The 21161-nt window shown below is 41.7% G+C and overlaps 2 protein-coding genes across 2 annotated transcripts in view; both read right to left on the bottom strand.

Annotated features, from left to right (window-relative positions):
- The window catches only part of LOC106656491, a 114531-nt gene that overhangs the window by 53435 nt on the left and 39935 nt on the right, over positions 1–21161 (bottom strand). The window contains exon 2 of the mRNA XM_023462029.1: positions 20453–20490. The gene's annotated coding sequence lies outside the window, so the exon portion shown is untranslated. The remainder of the gene's footprint in view (positions 1–20452; positions 20491–21161) is intronic.
- LOC106656493 (zinc finger protein 710-like) lies at positions 7421–8716 on the bottom strand. Its single transcript, XM_023462115.1, has 4 exons — positions 8624–8716; positions 8440–8554; positions 7673–8368; positions 7421–7528 (listed from the first exon to the last, which is right to left on the bottom strand). The coding sequence occupies exons 1-4, from the start codon at positions 8647–8649 to the stop codon at positions 7421–7423; spliced, it is 945 nt and encodes a 314-aa protein (XP_023317883.1). The 5' UTR covers positions 8650–8716.

Genomic DNA, 21161 nt, shown 5'->3' with positions numbered 1-21161 from the left:
CAAGTGCACGCGCGTGGCTGTGCAGGCAATAAAATTTTTACTTTTAATTTTTTTCCAAAAAAATATTTACTTCGGTCCCTTTTAAAATTGAAAAGAAAAAAGAAATAAAAGGAAGATACGTATCAATTTTTCCACCGTTTCACGAAGTTGTATAATTTAAAATGCAAATTTTGTAAAAAAAAAAAAAAGAGAGAGAGAGAGAGACCCCAAACTGCACGTAAAGTCATAAGTACGCTGTTAACGTAAGTTCGGCAAGGGATACAGAGAGCCAAGACCGCTTCTCGCGTTTCGCGCAGACATGGTTCAACGCTTGACTAACCGACTGCGAGTATATGATATATATATATCTTGAGCTCTACACTGCAGCAGAGTCCCCCTCTTGACGGCGTTCGTACACACACGCACTCATGCACCGCCGCTATATAATCGGAGTTTTCGGTNCCCCCCCCCCCCTCGGTTAATTGTGGCGAAAAATTTACCCCCGAATCGGCGAACGAAATATATACACTTTTCGCGCTGATCGAGCGTTTAGCTGTACTACTGACCGCGCGCGCACCAGGATGCGTGCGTTAATTTCGAAAAGGATATCATATTGCAAGCTGCTGTTGCTGCTGCTGCGATCGAACGTGCGTCGAAGCTCGATAAATGTAGCCTCGTGGTGCGGTTAGATATATAAATTTTCGGGCAAAAGGATTCGCACATCCATTTTAATGGCAATTGATATAATAATCAAGTAATGGAACACGGGGGCGATGGATCGAGATAGAGAGAGAGAGAGAGGGACCAAACTCCAGTGGGAAGCAGCGCCGCGCCACGTAGTAGTAGTAGTAGTAGTAGTAGTCGTAATGGATGGAGTACACGTAGCTTGTTTGCCTCACTCTCTGATAATTACTATAGTTTCCGCATGATTAATCCAATCCCCCCCGCCGTCGCTGTTCCTCCCTCGCACACCGCCGTCTCTGACACGAAAGCTCTGTACTGCTGTGTGTGTGTGTGTGTGTGTGTGCCGCGGGCTCGTTAATCTCGTATCATCATCGCTCGTTATAATCATTACTCTACGTATATCATTATTAATGTATATCGCACTCGTAACAGGTTTGCAGATTTTCACGTAGTGTCGTGTCCTGTGCCGATGACGCCATGTTATTTTCATCCCTTTCACCCTTATACATATATGTACGTACATCTGTTCTGCGATCGACGCGAGATAGACCAAGGACGACAAAATATTTTCAAGACACGAATTCACCTCGGAGCTATACGAAGTTTATTCCCGATCTGTGCAGAAAGCTTACGTTATATGTATATATAGTGTATAGGTAGACGTGCTGCTACTGCTGTTTTCCCTCCTGCACCGCCGCCGCCGCGGCTTTTGAAGCTTTGCTTGATATTTTATTGCGGTCTGCGTACATATATATTTATACCCGGCCCGGTATATACCCTGTACTTTGATTCGCTCATATTTACGACCACCTGCGGGGTCGTAAATGCAACGACTCGCGCGCTCGGCTTTTATCCTTTTCGATCGACTCTTCGCGCGTGTGGCTGCTGCGCGGAATGGAGAAAGACGGAGCAGCGCGTCACAGAGAGCTCTATCTGGAAAATGTGGTTTATAGAAGACGAGAGTGTGGTGACGTCTCTGTTCTGAATTTTAATTAAGAAAGTCTTAAATATATCCAATCAGCGACTATATATAGAATATACCATGCTTTGACTTATACAATTACATTAACTTTACCACTTGCAGATTTATAGATTAAGGTACTCGCCACCTAGTGGTGAAGGTTCAAAAACGATGTTGCCTATTGTAAATTAGCAAAGGAACGGGGAACAGGGTATATCTAAACATTGGCTTTTTGCTCGAGTTTTTGTCCGACCGTCGAATCGACGAATGAACTTGTACCCAGTTATTCAGTAACAAATGTAACAATAATTTATTAACGCTAAACTAAAGTCTCGCGCCAACAGTATTGAATATAAGTTAACGAGAAAGTCGATGCTCACATATCGAGTACAATGTTTCAACTGACGATTGCCAAGAGAGCCAAGAGATTGTCAACGGCACGTACGCGATCTTACCGCTGACATTGAAGGCAGTTCTGACATTTTTTGATGCCAAGATTATTGAAATACCATTATTTTTACCCTGGTAGAAATCGAACATTTTTTCGGCATTAATGAAACGATTTTCATTAGAGAAAACGTTTCATTGGCGCTCTGAAAAGTTAAATTTCTACTAGGGTACTTTGCCACTTGTAGATTTTATCTACTAAAGTCATTTGCCATCTAGTGGTGGTAACCGAAAGTATTATAATCGTATTTAAAATGATTGAAAATATTTGTAGTACAATCGTAACAGAAAAATAACCGAAAATAGGTCAATTTATAACAGCGCGTTTGAAAACATTTAATGGTCACTTTTCGTCACGAGCTATTATTATTTCAAGCATTTCTGCCAGGGTATGATTTGTTACTAAAAAAAGGCAAAGAGAGACCCGCCGGTACAGAAGTCGTCGTGCTATTTTGACCTTTCACTCGTTTCAAACCCGATATCGATGATATCGAAATCGCACGAAGCTAAAAAATTCAAACGATCCTCTGCGCATTATTTTTGTACACATTTACCAGCAGCTGCAGCCGTACGCAATTCTCTCGCTCTCTCTCTCTCTCGATCGTATTTCATCTCTGCAGGATACTCTCTGCCTGGCTCGCTGAGAGAGAGAGAGAGAGAGAGAGAGATTTTCAAGCGATGATAAGCTCTCTAGCGCGAGCTCGCCGCATGCCGCCATGATAACGCCGCGCAACAGCAGCAGCGTAGGCAAATTAAGTGCACGGCGGCTAATGAACTATACGTGTGCCGTTATATATTATAGACTCGGGCGCTTATACTGTACTATCGTCGATTAATTTTAGCTCCACTTGCGCGCTGGCCGTATTGAAAGGATGTTACGTCGATATATATCCTATTAAATATAATCCGGTCGCGTCCTCGCGAGTGCGGCCTGTCGTCGCTCAATTAAATATATACCTTGCGGTCGGCAAAAATTTTAATTCAACCCCGCGTGCCATGATTTTCAATCTCGTTGCACACCTCTGGGCGTGAGCGTGAGCGCGCGCGCGCGAGGAAGAAAATAAAAATTTGTTTTAGAAAAAGCTGCAGTACCCACGTACACACACACACACAGACACAGAAAAGCTCGAAAGCTCACAAGTGGAAATTAGGAAAAGTTTCGCATAATACGAACTTGCGCGAGTCCAAAGCGCACGACCTCGTGTATTGCGCTTCAGCTATTCACACACACACACACACACAAACACACAGAAATGGAACGCGCCCAAGTAGAGTAAAGTATATACGATTAACTTTTTCTCCGGGAGAGAGAGAGAGAGAAAAGAGGTTCTGTGCACGTTAAAATAAAAAAAAAAAAGACAGAGGGAGTAAGAGAAAGAGAGAAATGGACCTTAGTATATATGCACGTGCGAAAAAGAAAAAGGGAGAGGAGAGAATCTTATACCGAAGACGAGAGAGATCTCTGCTATATCGCGTACACGAGAGACAAGAAGAAGGAAGGAACTTTTCTCTTTCGGCCATTAAAAAGTCTCGTCGTTATATGCTCCCGAACCTCGATCTTACTCTCTCTCTCTCTCGCAATCCACAACTTCGTCGATACGATATCATTTGTTGATATATATCGTTCTAAACTTGTGAATAGTATATGCCCCGATGCCCCAGTATAGTAAGGTATGGTATGATATAGTGTGTATATAGCGATGTATACGCGGATAAGAACGTTTCAGCTCGTTTTCTACGATCCATCGTGTTAAAAACTTATTTTTAGAAACGTTTCACTCAACTATTCATTGCAAAATATTTAGCGTTGAAATACAGTGACGTAAAAAAAAAAAAAAATATTATCATTTTTACCTTGACTTTGACATCGTCGTCTAAAGAAGCGCGAGGCATAAATCCCACATACTTGGCCCTCCGTACTATATAGCCTACGTTGTGTTATGCCAGCACCACCGCCCCCTCAACTTGGCCTCATGGCCGACGTGCAGCATAGTGCAAGCTTTCTCTCTCTCTACACACAATTTCTCGCTTACGTGAGTTATACATTGTGCTCGCCTCGGAATTTCAGCGCAGCGCCGAAGAAGAAAATGCCTACGAGAACTTAGCCTACGTAACTATGTGTGTGTGTGTGTGTGCATATAAATCGATGTAAAAGGGCGCCTCTTCGGGAATGCCATAACGTACACCTTGCGCGTGGCGCATTTTCGTCTCGAGTTTATGCCGTAGTAGCTGTTTTAACGACGCCGTTAAAACACAAGGCCTCCGGAGCAACTCGACTCTCTCCCCGGGTATTCTTTTGCCCTCGTCGTAATTACGCAATTTCCGCGAGTCTCGGGTAAGACGACGTAGCAGCCTGTGTACGACACGACGACGACGACGACGACGCAGACGCACGTATTATAGATGCGGAAACGGAAAAGATCGGCTTCGTCAAAGTCGAGACGACGTGTATTATACATACGCACGTTTATATACACGCGTGATATATATATACAAATATCAACAGGCAAACATACACACACGCACCCACATGTATAGGGTCGATATCTGTGTGTGTCTGTATGGGTATGTACGAACGCAAAGATGTATAATCTCTCGTCGTCGACGCTCACCATTCAAGACTTCGCCACGACGACGACGACGACGACTACGTAATCGAATCACGTTCACGTATAGTATGCGACGCGCGCGCGAGCGTGTGTCATTCTACTTTACAGACGTACACGCGAGCTCATAAATTGAAGATTGAGTTATGCGTGTCTCCGGCTTTTGCCTAGTCGTTCGCAACTACATATAGATTATATACTTATCGTGTATATAAGTGATACCGTATAGCTCGAAGTATACGCGGCGTGGCCGAGAGTTGCGATCGGTTATGATAATTCGCACACGCGTGAGTGTATCTCACCCACGGCCGCCTTCGACGTGTAATTTAATTGCTCCTTATCTGATACCTATATAGCTAACTCGCCCCTCCGATCGAAGAGTTCAACAAACTCTGTTACGACGCGCCTGGGAAAATTTGTTTTCCGACGATGACAATTTAGTCGAGCACTTTGAATCTTCACCGCTGGTTGGCGAGGTACCTTAAAATTCGTAAATCTGCAAGTGGAAAAGTCACGATAATTGTAAAGGTTGAGATCGACTCCGTTGAAGAGCGTGTGTTGAAATCCGTAATGCATGCATTTATATTATATATCATCCAAAGTTGTTTGCTCGGGATGTATAGTATATTAGAAGACAAAACTGGGCGGCTTAGAGCTGTTAACTGCTACAATCCAGCAAGTGTGCCGCTATAGGAACGATGAATAGTTAATGTCTTTGCGGCGCCTCTGGCCTCTACAGCCGAGCGCGGCGGCACAGGCGGATTATCACTGGATTGGCTTATGCAGTAAGCGCTGCGCGGCGACGTTCTTGAGCTTGCAGCAGCAGCAGCCATAGTGCAGCGCGCTTAAGCTCGTACAGCAACAAGCCATTTGCCGCTGCGACTGTCGCGCGATTAAAACGATATTGCGTGCGAGCGCGCGGGTGCCTCTCTGCTGTACAAGTGGAGTTACGTATACTCGAGTCGAGACTTTTGTTTCGTATACATATGCGATTGAAATCTAACAACTTGACTCGTACTGCGCGCAGGCGCGAGTCAAGTACCATACTACGATCGAATAGGAAAGAAACGCATGCGTTGTTTATTCTGTGCGTCGAGGAAACGAAAAATAAAGAGGAAAAGGAGAAATATCGTACGCGGAGGTTTCAGCGATAAAAATCGTCTGAGCGAACGTGGCAATTTGCGCTCTAGCCGGTGTGTATGTATATAAAACGTGTGCAGAGCACCATGCCTCCTACATATATATACTGCAGGAGGAATGACGAATCAACGAGTGAACGAGAGACGAGGAGAGGGAAAAGGAACTTGGGAAGTTAGCCACCCTCCTGGGTGCACACACACACACATACATATACGATTGCAAGCACACACGATATTTTGAGAGATCCCTGGCGCAAATTAGCGATACGTGGAAGCTCGCACGCTGCTGCCGTTGCTGCTCCCTGAGCGTCGTCGTCGTCGTCGTCGTCTTCCGTGCTATATACACGAGGTGCGTGCGTGCGTGTGTATGTAGGTAGGTTTACGGGAGTTTAGCTCATTTTCTGACAGCGTGCCAAGACGGGCACGACGACGCTAAATCGATCTTGCTTTATTATGCAGTTGACGTGCGCCCCGACGACCCACGATGATGTATGGGGACGGGAATCGCCCAGCTGCATATATATATAGGTGCGCGTTAATATGTACTCACAGGTGCGAGCTAGTTACATCCGAGTTTTTGGATTATTTCGTTGTCATCGAACGAACCTACGGTATGTAGGCTTGCGCTTGATTTTGCATTAATTATCTGCGTACGTTACAATGTGCCAAGTAGTTGGCCGCACACGTTTCACACAGACGGTTGGGTCTTTTGATCGATTTGCTCGCGTTCGCTATCCCCCATATACCTAGCTTTGTCAACTTGACCGCTCGATAAACGGATATATACGCGCGTATGTGCGAGCGGAGAGAGAAAGAGAGAGATCCAGAGATGCAAACTCGCGTTATTCCTGGAGAGCTGCTTGTTCTGTCTTACCTTTGATCCGATCGAAATTGTCTTTGATGCTTACTACTACTACTACTACTACCTGCAAGCTCGCAGCAGCACAATCGTGTTTTGATTAATTACGCGCGGCCGATCCTATGAGTGCATATAGATAAAATATGAAATCGCCAGCTACTCGAGTATAACACTCGAGTCCGAAGAGCTGACGATTCATTAACGATTGCTCGACGTTCCTCGATATTTTATGATACGTGAAAAACGTAACGATTGAACGATTAGAGCCTTCGAAAATTATATTCTTCGACTGTTAATCAATTCGAGACTCGAGTTTCAGGACGAAGGGATATGTAATTTAGAGCTTCTCTCTCGCGTACTTCGCACGCCACTGGATGAATTCATTGGCGCCAGGGCTCGAGGGCTTATATATTTAACCATCTTTTTCGAACTCGTTAGGGGAAAATTTTCAAGATATACACGGACGCACGAACGGTTTTCGAGGAGCACTCTCATTCCTTTTTTTCTCTCTGTATTTTTACGAGCTTTTTTATGTACTGGAAAAATTTCAATTTGACTATTTAGTGCAACAATTTTATTCGAGCTTTCGACTTTTCGGTAAGAATTAATTATTCGATGATTCATTTAGAAAGATCTTTATTTAAAATTAACCAAAAATGTATTTATTACTACATGTACTTATCATTGAACAAACGAAGCATAATTATATGGCTTTATGAATATAAAATATATTTGTTTTATTAATTTAATCACGCTGATGGTGACATTTATTTACTAAGTGATTCTTGAGGTCTTCCTTGTAACTAAATGATTTGTCAAATGTCGCACTTGAAGAGTTTGCTACGATCATGTGCTGCATTTATGTGAGATTTGAGGTGTTGTTTTTGTCCAAATGTATTGTGGCAAAAATATCGCATTCAAAGAGTTTGCTACGTATATGTACTCCATTTATATGACTTTTTAGATTACCTTTTTGTCCAAATGATTTGTGACAAACCTCACATTCAAAGGATTTGATACGAGCATGAACTGTATTTATGTGAGCATTAAGATGACTTTCGTTTCCAAATGATTTATGACAAATGTCACATTCAAAGGGTTTGCTACCATCATGTACTCCATTTATATGACTTTTTAGATTACCTTTTCGTCCAAATGATTTGTGGCAAACATCACACTCGAAAGGTTTGCTCCGATCATGTACTGCACTTATGTGACGCTTGAGGTCACTTTTTAATCCAAATGATTTGTGACAAATTTTACATTCATATGGCTTCTTGACCTTACGTGTCGTATTGATATGTGTATTTAAACCCGCTCCAGTTTCACACGTTTTCCGAAAAATGGCATACTCTTTAGATAGCTTGGTTCCGGTAGTTTTTCTGAATATTTTAATCTTCGCATGTGCGTCAAGTCCCAATTGAGAATTCACTTGAAATTGAGCATTATTATCATAATCGAATCCTTTCTTTATTAAAATGATTGGATCTTTCGAGCAACGATTCTGATTTTGGTTTTCTACTTTCACAATAGGTGGATTATTCCGATACTCATACTCAGTTTTACATATAATGGTCGATAAAGGCAACAGTTCAGGTTTCAGTTCAGGTTTAACGTATTCACACTCACAGTCAACGAATATTTCTCCGTCCAACTGTTTCTGTAACGCCATAACCTCGTTGGCGTGAATTTCCTAAAATTACAATTGTGCAATGGTTTATGCTAGTGGGAAATGAGATATGTAATTTAAATCATCAAACTTACTGGTGTCTTGTAACACGCGAACGATTCATAATGTTCGACTTGAACAGAGCCCACGGAATCGAAATTATAATCTTCTCCTGCATCTGGTAAATTATCATCGGGCTCTTCCTTCATCCTGAAGAATGATAAAGTTTGATGAAGCAATCACTAAAAAATATCATGACGCGCACGAAAAAGGTTATACCTGACCAAGCTCTCTTCGTTTTCCATAGCTCGCTATAGTACCTGTGGATTTTCACGATTTGCGCCGAGAAATTATTTGAGATTATAAATACCTCGAGTAGCTAACACTGTACCTCGATTACCTACTTTACAACTGTAATTTGTAAACACCTGCTTACTGAGAAATCCCTCGTCAGCGACTGTACGCATTATCCCTACTCATTAGCCAGAAGACCTGACGCGATTGTATAGCTCTTTGACGATATTTTCCTCTTCTATTATCGACTATAGCCATACGCAGCAATTTACTGTGGTACGTATGTACACAGAGATACAGAGCATTGATTCAAGCTAAACCTAAATGGTAATGAAAATTTGATTCACACAATTTCGCACAATTCACAATTTATAAAAAAAAAAACATCTTTGTAAATCCTCACCGATACAGTGCTTCATGGTATTACATATGTAAGATTTTACACACCAAGTTCAATTAGTCAATTTTCCATTTCAACCACTAGATGGCCAAGAGTACTTGAGAAGCGCATCTTGCAAGTTGATTGACTTCGCTGGGGCATAAAATCAAGGCCAACAAATACGGTCCAGACACTAATTTACACTACATGCATGAAAATAGCAGAAGTGACACCCTAATGTACTCCTCTACGCCGTCGCTCACACGATCATTGCTCTTCAGTGTGGCTGCTGGCACACATCATGCATATTCATGCTCACCTCGAACGCAACCAACGTGCAGCACAGTTGCACGTATATACATTTACATCTGTATATTTCGATCCTTCAAAACGGAACTTTGAACGCAGTCTCCAGAATCCGTACACAGCGCGTATATATTCGAAGTTGACGCATTCGATCTTGGCGCGTACGCGAGACCGTATACAGCTCGGGTATTACACTAATGGCTCGTGCGACGAAAGTCGTATGACATGAGTATGCACGTGCGCGCTTGCGTATTTCAATAGTAAAGAATCAATGCAATTTTAATTTTAATCTCACCTCGGTGTGAGACTTGGATACACAATTCATCGAGTTACCCGGATGTATACCACGAGATACGGGGGTAGGATTTCTCTGTACACCCGTGGCTGCACGATGAAAATTGCAAGTAAAATGTACGGAAAAAGTCCGTCTCCAGATCTCGCCCTTTTTTCTTCTCTCCTCTCTTCCTGTCTCGTTCTCCTCCTACTTCTCGAGAGGGAGCGAGAGAAAACCGAAAACTTTATACGTGCCAAAGTAGCGTATACTACGCGCGTATATGGCACGACGCAAATTGCGAGAAATAAGGCGCAGCCACGCGGGTTTTGGTCTCTTGGGTGGCATTAGACACTTGGAGAGAGAGAGAGAGAGAGAGAGCCGAGCCGAGCTAGCGCGGACAAAAAAAGAAATGAAACGAAAAGGTAGAATAAGAGGAATAAAAGGAGAAAAGAAATAGCAAAACTCGCCAGGTGGCATAAAAGAAAGAGAACGAGTGAGTTGAGACCCCCATACACGTCGCGCATGACTCTTTTTTGTATCTTTTTTTTTATTTTTTTTTTTTTAAGTTTCCTTGTTTGGTTATTTTTTTGTTCTCTCTTTCCTTCTTTCGCGCAGAAAGCTCGTTTTCTGCGAGATTGAAAAATATGAAACTCGCGGATAATGATGCGCTCGCTGCTTCAGTTACGATATACTTTCGTCCACGTGATTTATATTTATTACATATATTTTACTCGGTTGACGATCTTTATCGCGTCCGCGATCGACGCAGCAGCAATTAATTGATCAATAGCGGATTTATTAAAGTAAATTTTGCAGAGAGCGAAGCGCGCGGCATTGAAAGGCATTCAAAAAGTTTCTATTAAATTTTGCCATGCGCCGCGCGCGAGCCAAACATAAAAAGATTTATATCTCTCTCTTCGGTAGCAGCAGCAGCAAAAAAAAAACGCTAACCTGGCCCCACCGCTGCCTGCATTGTGCCTTGATTGAATTTTCAGCTGTATAAAAAATCAAATTCACCGAACAAAACTCCATTCGAAAAGGGCTGAAATCGATTTAGTAAGACTCTTTTTGTGTGTGTGTGTGTGTGTGTGCGCGCGCGCTGTATAGTTTTCACTGCCGCGCCTGATCGCTATCGCTGCTGCTGCGTCGCTCCTGGATAAATATATGGACGAAAATGCTGAAAGAATGCGATTTAAAAATCCTTCCACTTTTTAATCCGTAAAGTATAAAAAAAAAAAAATAAATAAATGTTGAAAGAATCCCCGGTATTCATCGTGAAAAGTCGTGTAGCTTAATGCGCGCATTATGAGGCGCGTGTATATAAAGCATCGTTACAAATATTTCGTCGAGATTAATGTAATATTACGAATTTTCACGTGAGCTCGTTACATGCGTGTGTGCGAAATTGAATTTATCAGTGACAATTCGATATATTTCAGCAGTGCATCTCTAGCAGATTCTCAAAGCAAAACTATACAACGAACGTAGCCCATTAATTATCGCTTTTTTCTCTCTCTCTCTCTCTGCGCATTGTGTATATAGTCAAAAAGTACCAACTATATATACGCGCGCACGGCACAATAGAGAGAGAGAGAGAGAGGTGAAACTGACGCGTAATTAGCGCTAAGCTTCGGTTTTATAACAAGCTGAGCCATCATTACTCTGATTAGCATATCAACTTGCTTATTTATACATATGTGTTTCGCGAAACGGCATGACGGCTGTGCGCTGCACTGCGATTCGACTAATTAATCGAATTATAGAACTAGTCATGAACCATATGTATGTCCAAACCAAAATTTGAACGATTCTCCTTGAGCTATATTTCAATTCGATGTTACGTTTTGTTTCCTCCTCGAGGAGTTAGAAAATCCCCCAAAAAAATATAAAAAAAAAGGGAAGCGAGAGCCAATACCAAAGAGCCTATATACCACAAAGAGAATTTCAATATTGCCTGCTGCTGCTGTTGCAACTGCCGCCCACGGCGCCATACGGCCAATAGAAAAAAAAAATATCGAGAGCACTTCGGGCATTCATAAAACCACTTGCTTTAACTTTTCCGAATCGTTTGCCTGGGTGTGCGCGCGCGCATGTGTATCTCTGTGTACGTGCGAGTGTACAAGCGCTGCTTCTGTTTACAATTCAAAAGGAGCTTGCAACGAATTCAGAACGCGCGCGCGTATCCCTCGATGTTTCACCTAGAAAGAGAGAGAATAAAAGTAATAATAAAATCAACGAAATTGAATTCGCCAGCGGTATCTCCGCAGCTAGCTACGCGGGATTTTTTCCCGCGCGTAATCCGGAGGACCTTGTGTTTTACGTATTCCCGAGGTTTATTTATAATAATTAAATTCAAAATAAAAAGCTCCTGCGGCTGCGCAGGTGACACACGAAACGCAGCTTTCGCATTCAAAAGCTTTTACGTCGCGCGGCAATAGCCGAATGAGCTTTTAGCCTCGTGTGCGTGCACTAAGCGCCTACTCTGCGTGTGCTGTACTTACAAATTTGAATTCGCATATATGGCAAAAAGTATAGGTACATACTACTACACCTCGCGAAGTCGGAGACGCGCGGCACATGTGGCACCCAACACATACCCGCACACACACACACACACACACACACACACCTTTTTTTCATTCACCACCTTGTTTTTTGCCCGAATAATAACTCACAGTCCGGCTGAATGGAACCCCGCACGTAAGAGCTCTCGCGAGCTTATCTGTATACCGTATTATATATATGGAGAGTATGTTAAGCGCGTGCGTACATCGTATGTATATAGACTGTCGTCGTCGTTGTGCGAGGATGAAGGCAAAGTCGACGCTTGAATAACCTAGAGAGAGAGAGAGACGAGAGGATGAGCTACTCGACGTTTGAGTCTCTCTAGCTCTTTTCACGCTATTTTTACAATAGGCCCCCCTCTCGCTTTATACTCTCCTGACGTAGCCTTTTTTTTGCTCTCTCTCTTGCCCGCCGCCGCCGCCGTTGCCTCCTCTTCATTCTTGTCTTCGCATGCAGGCGCGCGCGAGCGTGTTACGATATTCTTCGGGAAAAATAAAGTCCTCCTCGCTTATATTATCTGTATAAAGTTTAGCTGCCTCTTCTTTTTTATCTTCGAGTCTGTGCGTATATAGTATAAAGTGTCCCACGGTTAAGTTTTTTTTACCTTCCCTTTTTTCTCAAATCGGTTCTGTATAGGTCGAATAATGATGTTCGAAGCTCGAAAAAATCTATTAAATAGTATCCCTGGTAGAAATGTTCAATATTAATTGTTAGAGCTTAATAATCAAAAAATGGCGTATACATCACCAACAATAGGCTTGTTATTGGTTGCAATTTATTTTAAGAAATAAAGACCAATTATCAACCAAATTGTACACAATAAAATAATTTCAAACAAACGCCACTAGATGGCAAGCACCTATGTATCTGTAAATCTGCAAGTGAAAAAGTCAAAATAATTGTATAAGTCAAATGATGTTTTTTTTTATAATACTGTGCGTATTTTATGAGCTGTTGTCCCACCTCTCAAGTTATTTTATAATTAGCTCAACATGCGTACATTATCTATTAGATTGGTCTTGCCTTGCACTCAAATTGATTAACTTGGTTATTTATCGTCAAAAGATTCTGACGGATGTGTGACGGCTGAGAGCCGAATTCAATCTCTCACGGTGACTAACAAGTAATATCAAACGTTTTTTTCTTCTTCGCGTACTCTCAGTCAATTATATAATGAGTTATATTATAAAGTTATAATAAGCAATTTTTCATTATTATTTGACACGTGTAGAAACGTTTCAAATGGCGGTAAAGAAAAATTAAATTCAGAGTAGCACTCTTCGTTATTAAACGTGCGTTATTTTATTCGATTGCATGGTAACGCAAAGGATAAATGTGATACAGGGTGACAACACTTCGTAAAGCTAAATTATGTTTTTTTTTTTTTTTCGATAAAATTGAAAAGGTACGAGTCAACCGATGACAACGACGTAGGCGTTTACACATTTACAATACAACAGTAATCATCGCACATTACGTATGTATAAGCGAACGAAATTGAATCGAACATTGTGTAGATTACATATCTATATTTTACATCGCCCGATAATGAATAATATAGATCGAGCATATGTGTGTAAGCACACTGTAAGCATCTGGGCCTGCAGTACGCAATACTCGCAAGCGGATCTAACTAGTCGTCTATATATAAGTATATCATTATTATTCGAAGCTAGTAGTTCGTCGACTGCTGCTGCTGCAGCACATGTGCGCATATGTATACGCTATGCTACATCGCCCGTGGAAGTTTGATTAGCTTCGACCCTACCCGATGCATATAGTACGTATATATATATATATTCTTGCATCGTGGCGTTACATATATATAAATATATATGCACACTAGTCGGGCGGTATACCTTTTGTTTATGGGCTCATGCATATATGTAGAGCTTCAATTATTGCCGAGGATTTCTCCGAGTGTGCGTATGCGTGTGCGTGTGTGTTTACTCATAGATTGGTTATATCATCGGAACTGCGCCGGGTTATACGCGCGCGCGCGCGCGTTGTTGGACCGAGCTATACCGTTGCCGCTGCTGCGAAACCGCAGCGCGGATTTACGCGGCCGTGTAGCGCTGATGAGCGCGCGCCGCGACCCAAACTCTCCTGCTGCTGCTGCTGCTGCTGCACGTACACACAATATCGTCATCATACATACGGATACATATCCCAAACAGAACCCAACAGCTTGACCGAAGAGAGAGAGAGAGATTTTGTTTATTTTGCAAGCGATCGCCGGTGCACAGCAGTGCCGCCGAAAGCTCACTATATAACTTCATCAATATTTTATCGCGCGTCGCGTATATGCGTGTATATTATGATTGCATTATAATTTCGGATGATTCGCGCAATGAGTGCGGAGGAGCTTTTCGCGCGCGCAGCTTAAACATTCATCCTTATAGAACAAAGAGAGAGAGAGTAAGACAATGAATTTAACGAGCTTTATGTGTACATAATACTACCTGCTCGTCGGATCTATGTACATCAAACTCCTCGTAGTATTCTTCGCTCCTCGTCCTCCTCATTCTTTCTTTTGTTTTTTTGTTTTTTTTTTTACTGTGCAAACACATAGGTATGCGCCGTGCAACGTCGACGACGAGGATGATGCGCTGCTCGTGCAGAGCTTGGGCGACGAAATTCTCGATTTATTTACAAACATCGCGCGGTACGGCGCTAATTCGCAACGAGGCGATAAAATTATGTCACCCCCGCCCCCGCCGCCGGTAATATAACGTCCAATTAGGAGGAGCGAGCGAGAGTCGGTAGATATAACTACGTGCAGTGTGCAGTGTACAATACACAGTGCTGAACGCGTAGTATATATAGAGAGAGAGAGAGAGAGAGAGAATGTGTAACTTAAGCGCGCCCAAGCGAGCTTGCAGTACACTATATACGTATATGTATTGTGTGTATGTGTGTGTGTGTGCAGTTTAGTTAGCGCTATAAACGCGCTACAGGCGTTTCCCAGGCTAGAGAGAGCGAGCGCAGTCGAGGAGAGAGATTCATCTGAGCTTTCTGCCTCTCTCTCTCGTCCTCGTTCTCTCTCTAGCCTCTCTCCTCTGTGCGTTACTCCCGACGCTCGATCCACTACTTTGGAACAATTACTCGTGTACAGCGTAAAGTCCCTTTTATGCGCCTGTGCTCGTATATATATGTATATAGCTACATATACGAGGCATTTCTCGGTGTGTGTGTGTGTGTGTGTGTGTGTGTGTGTGTGTGTGTGTTTTTTTTTTTTTTTTTTTTTTTTTTTTTTTTTTTTTTTTTTTTTTTTTTTTTTTTTTTTTTTTTTTTTTTTTTTTTTTTTTTTTTTTTTTTTTTTTTTTTTTTTTTTTTTTTTTTTTTTTTTTTTTTTTTTTTTTTTTTTTTTTTTTTTTTTTTTTTTTTTTTTTTTTTTTTTTTTTTTTTTTTTTTTTTTTTTTTTTTTTTTTTTTTTTTTTTTTTTTTTTTTTTTTTTTTTTTTTTTTTTTTTTTTTTTTTTTTTTTTTTTTTTTTTTTTTTTTTTTTTTTTTTTTTTTTTTTTTTTTTTTTTTTTTTTTTTTTTTTTTTTTTTTTTTTTTTTTTTTTTTTTTTTTTTTTTTTTTTTTTTTTTTTTTTTTTTTTTTTTTTTTTTTTTTTTTTTTTTTTTTTTTTTTTTTTTTTTTTTTTTTTTTTTTTTTTTTTTTTTTTTTTTTTTTTTTTTTTTTTTTTTTTTTTTTTTTTTTTTTTTTTTTTTTTTTTTTTTTTTTTTTTTTTTTTTTTTTTTTTTTTTTTTTTTTTTTTTTTTTTTTTTTTTTTTTTTTTTTTTTTTTTTTTTTTTTTTTTTTTTTTTTTTTTTTTTTTTTTTTTTTTTNTTGTGAGTCCTCGCCTCGGGCTCCTACTTATGGTTTTCCTATCGCTTCCAGCTCGCACAGTGATCGGGGTTTTTTACCGCTTCGGAGGCTGATGACATAGCCCGGGTCTTCTTTTTGAGTGGTACCTGCTCCACCTCAGGCACAGGCTCGACCACACCAGGCGAAAAAACGAACCTCGAAGATTCGTCCGGTGGGGATCGAACCCACGCCCTACGGCGTACCTTGTATCAGCAGGCAAGAACTATACCCACTGAGCCAAGGAGGCCGATGTGTGTGTGTGTGTGTGTGTGTGTGTGTGTGTGTGTGTGTGTGTGTGTATACGTACGTTCCGGGGGGCAGACGAGAGAGAACGCGCAGAGGCGCGCGAGCGAGTGCACATAAGACATTAACTCGTGTATGCAGCAGCCGACGAGCTTACAAGCGCCCACGTATTATTTAGAACGACGGTACAATTGCCGCGCGTATACATATAGCTCATGGAATTAGCTGCCGCTGCTGTTTCGCCTGTGTTTTTACTTCCTCGTGATGTTCGTTTATTATTTATTTCATCGCGCGCGCGTGTGTAGCCAAGGCATTTAATCGAGCTTGCGATGGCTGACGCTCCGTTCGGACACCACGAATTTTACGCGCAATTTCGTTAATCGTATATATTTACGGAAAAAGGACGCTGCTGTATACACGACAATTGCGCGCTCGCTCGACCCCTCGGTCAATGCGTCGAGATCGTCTCTCTCTCTCTCGTTCGTTCGATGCTCTTCGATGAGTCAAAGTACTGCGAATGCGAGGCTAAACGTATATAGATATAGAATAAAAGTTTTGCTACCCCGCCTGCCATTACCCGAGTCACACTGTCACTGGAACGCGACGGACTCGTATATTCTCATTGGAGAAAAGCTCGGGTATACAAGGACGACGTTTCCTTCCTATTTATTTACGTATTGATGTAGAGTTCGATGTGCTGTCTTACGTTGTATACGGTAAACGCATGTACAGCTGTGTGGGGCTTTGTCCCCGCCCGTCTCTTCATTTTCCATTGACGATCTTCTTTCCTTTTTTTTTTCTCCTTCTTCTTCTCTCTTTTCAACTTCCTCTGCATCGGAAACACGAGCGAGAGAGAGAAGAAGAAGCTGCATCGTCATTAGCTCCATGACTCCGCGCTGCAATCTTACAGCTATACTCCAGAGAGCTGCTATGGAAAATTAGTATTCTTACCCGACTCGGCTGACTTGACAAATGTATATTATTCATTTGTCGCGCCAGCGCAGCAGCGAAAGGATGAGAGGCAGAAGAAGTTTTGCTACCTCGCGCGCGCCAATGCCGCTGTAAAAGGGTATTTCATCTCCAGAGAGAAAGAGAGAGAGAGAGAGAGAGTGTGTGTGTGAGAGGAAGAGACGTTTACTACAGGCGACGAGGAATATAAGGTAAACGTAGAAAATAGAAGGAAGGTGCGAAATGACAAAGGCCAAGCGGTTAATAACATTGTACCTGCTGCTTTTTCCCCTCCGCGAGACTCGTTCTAATGAGAAGAACGCGTCTATGTATGGAAGTCGTCGAATTCGAACTCGCGACAAATTACAGCTAACGTCGACTTTTGTTCCTGCACCTATACCTATCCTGAACACGTGACGCGTACTATATACGTACGTACGAACGCGAGAGTACAATTATATCGACGACGTTTTTTTGGGGAGGGGGGGGGNGGGGGGGGGGGGGGGGGGGAATTTAGAGAAATGTAGTACATATAGTCGGTCGCTGAAATGGACAAACCCGGAGTTACAAAAATGGCACGACGATATGAAAAAACCACACGCCGAATACACGCATACAGAGGCCAGTTATATATTTCGGCAGAGATTTTTTTTTCGCCGTTTGAATTTCAATTACTTTGCAAAATTTTTGGTGGACCGACGCGCGCGAGAGAGAGAGAGAGAGAGAGAAATTGGTACCAGACGTACCTCGTTTTATTCAAAAAGTCAGTACACCTGAGCGACGCAGAATATCGTAAAGTTTATACATACCGATCAAAACCTTTTATTTTCCGGAACAGGCGAATTTCCATTGATAAAGGTATAACTGTATGTACGCATGATCCTACAATACAGCTACTGCGACGCATCGAGTGATTTTTTATAACGACGTAAGGTACGTAGCGTGGATGGAAAAAAAGGAATCCCCAGAGTTAAAAAGAATGCTGCCACTGCTGCCTGCAGCGGGGTCGACTCTGTTTGGTTTTTACTCATCGTCGAGTACCTATATATAGACATTAGTTATCCCTCCCGTAGAAATAACGAGATGCACGGTGAGTTGAGTTTTTTGATCAGTCGACGGTAGTAGTACACGACGACGAGGCTTGGTGGCTTTTCGTCGTTACGTGTCGGGGGGCCTCCTGGCTAGCTTCCAATTAGCGGCATTTTCTCATTCTTGCACCCGCACCCGAGCGCACACACACAGGTATATATATTTATTTCACGTATATACACACTCTTTGCGGCCGGAGCTGCTAAAACAGAGCGAGAGAGAGAGAGAGAGAGAGACGAGTAAAAAAAACAGGAAAGTGCACGAGACCGCCGCGCCTAAGCTAAAACGCGCGAGAGAGAGAGAGAGAGACTCATAATGTTGAAGGGAAGAAAAAAAGAGTACGTATAAAGCACGTAGACACGAGTCCCGCCCGCGTGTAACCTCTGTGTGTGTAGTATATAATAGAGGGTGGGTGAGAGAGAGAGAGAGCTAGAAAATTTTTATCATCAATTTAATGAGAAAGGCAGAATGTAAAAAACATTTTAATACGCTGACTCGCTTCTGCTATATACTACTCGTGCTAGCAGCTACTGCCTCTATACGGCACTATATATAGCTCAATTTTTATATCTCTCAAGATTTTCCCTTTTTACTCTCTGTGTTGCTGCTGCAGGTAGGTAGTTAGGTAGAGTAGCAACGAGCTAACTACTTTTTTTCGCTTTCTTTCCTTCGGCATAAATACACGACACGAGTTGTCGCGTAATAAAAAAAAATTGCCTAGAAATACACGGTAGATTCGCAAGGAAAATATTGAATATTATACTCGCGGTAACTCGGGAAATCGACAAATTAGTCGAGGATTAACATGGGATACTTGAAATTATTATTTTTCTTCTTATCTTTAGTTCAATTTTATTTATAATTAATTTTTGTTTTTTTTTTTAACTTTTGTTAAACGATGCACGAAACGAAGCGCCTTTTTGTGCTGTCTGTATTATATTATAATACAAGCGAACGCGTAACCGCACACGCCATTCAAGCGGCGCACGGTTCGAGGCGCGCTGCAGTCGGGACCCGTGTAGCGCGCGCCGCGCGTGCATTTATCGATCGGAAACATTTAATACACCTGAGTCAGCGGCTCATTTCAGCGTATGTGTCAAAAAGAAAAAAGAATCGGAAACGCTCTGCACGCTTGTAGCGCGCATAGTGTACGCGTCGAGCTCGCAACACACATAAACCCCCCCTCCCCTCTCGTACCGCCGCCGCCACAAGTTTTATGTGGCGCACCACCATCGTCATCATCGAGTACGTACTCATTGAAAAGAGTATAGTAAAAAAAAAAAAGTAACCGAGACAGCGCCGCATTGTAAAGCGTCTCTCTCTTTCTCTCTTACTTTCTGTGCGCTGTGCTGTGCTTCAAGTGTGAAGGCTGCGTTAAAGTCTCTTTGTTGTATGTACCCGAAGCTCTTTCGAGCAGCACTGGCCTCCGGAGAGAGAGAGAGAGAGAAAGAGAGAGAGAGAGAGAGGAAAAGCTCGAGCGAGCTCGCTGCTGCCACTGCCGTGTATTAAATATATATCTAGGCCTGCTGCAGCTGCGTGTGGAAAATCAATGGCCTCGCCGCTACCACCGCGTCGATGTGTGCGTGTGCATCGATGTTGCTGAACTCGCAACGAAGATGCGCCTACTAATACCCCCGCTTCGAAAAGCTGCATTACCGTTTCGGTGCTCATTAACTTTTCATACGGTTCATAGGAGTTACAGGGTCATGCAAAATGATCGGATTACAGTTGTTATTATTGGTAATTACTAGTTTATTAGCACCGGATAGGCGGATCTGTGTGTAGCTAATTTACAAGAAAGCTCCAATTATATTGAACTATATTTTTTTACGGAAATGTTTTTATCTCAAAAAAATAATTGTGATGTATTATTTATTTATTTTTTTTAAATTTTTCCTGCAAGTTAAATAATCTCTTCGACCTTTTTATTTTTATTTTCATTTTAATGTGGACCGAATATCGGATTTCATTTTCTTCATATCGTTGCGGTGGAATTGCAATAATTTACATGGCTTAGCGTGAGTTTCTCCGCCAGTATTATATGCATATTATACTCACAATAGCGCGCGCGCGCGTGGCCATATCAGTTGGGAGAGACTGGAATTACACACTCGGCTTGTAATATTCAATGCTCTGTATGTTTGAAGTAAAGGGCTCACCTCGTTTCGAATGAATCCAAGTTGAAACTCGCTGGATCCTGCAAAAAGCAAAGTGAATTGATTTAATATTATTGACGTTACTTCATCGGGCATAATTAGCATTGAATTTTGGAGTATTGTAGTAAGGTGTAAAATTATGATGAACGCGTTGATCATTTATAAATATTCATATCTTTGCGTGCAAAAGTTATAAACCAGCTTGCTGCGATTCGTCTTTTGCTTTAACTGATGATCAAAAAATGTTTTAAACGTCAATCGAAATTAAAGCCAGCCTCCATCGCTAGATGGCGACTTACCTTCATCGGTAATTCTGCAAGCGGCAAAGTTAAAATCATTGAATAAGTGAAGGCAAGGTTTTTAAGTCAGTTATTTCCTATGACAAATGACCATTCATGGCAATTGACCATTAAATGGCCTTTTTTTATGAGAAAAAGCGTTACACTATAGGTCAAAAAATTTTGCATTTCTACCAGGGTATAGAATAATAATAATAATCATTTTCCGAATACGCAAAGTAAAACGAGGGAAAACGTCAGTTTTGGGAAGATGCTGCGTCATTGTGATTCGACGACAGATGGCAATGTATGAACATAGAAATTACTCGTACGATGAGCCGAAAATGCTGTCTATGAATGAATATTTTCTTACTTTCTCCGTGAGTTGAAATTCGAGCTTAGAATAAAACAGACCTGTCTGTTGAAAATTGAGT

This window comes from Trichogramma pretiosum, unplaced genomic scaffold (genome assembly GCF_000599845.2).
Source record: "Trichogramma pretiosum strain Unisexual culture from Peru unplaced genomic scaffold, Tpre_2.0 scaffold20, whole genome shotgun sequence".
Lineage (NCBI taxonomy): Eukaryota > Metazoa > Arthropoda > Insecta > Hymenoptera > Trichogrammatidae > Trichogramma > Trichogramma pretiosum.
Note: the sequence above shows the minus strand (reverse complement) of the source record. Positions and strands in the feature narration are given on the sequence as shown.

Bases quoted from the DNA above. Each gene is read 5' to 3' on its own strand.
- LOC106656493 (XM_023462115.1), bottom strand. From the start codon at position 8,649: ATGGAAAACGAAGAGAGCTTGGTCAG. The intron at 8,369-8,439 runs GTAAGTTTGATG...TTGTAATTTTAG, and splicing joins TCGCGTGTTACAAGACACCA to GAAATTCACGCCAACGAGGT. The intron at 7,529-7,672 runs GTTTGTCACAAA...ACATAAATGCAG, and splicing joins TCAAATCCTTTGAATGTGAG to CACATGATCGTAGCAAACTC.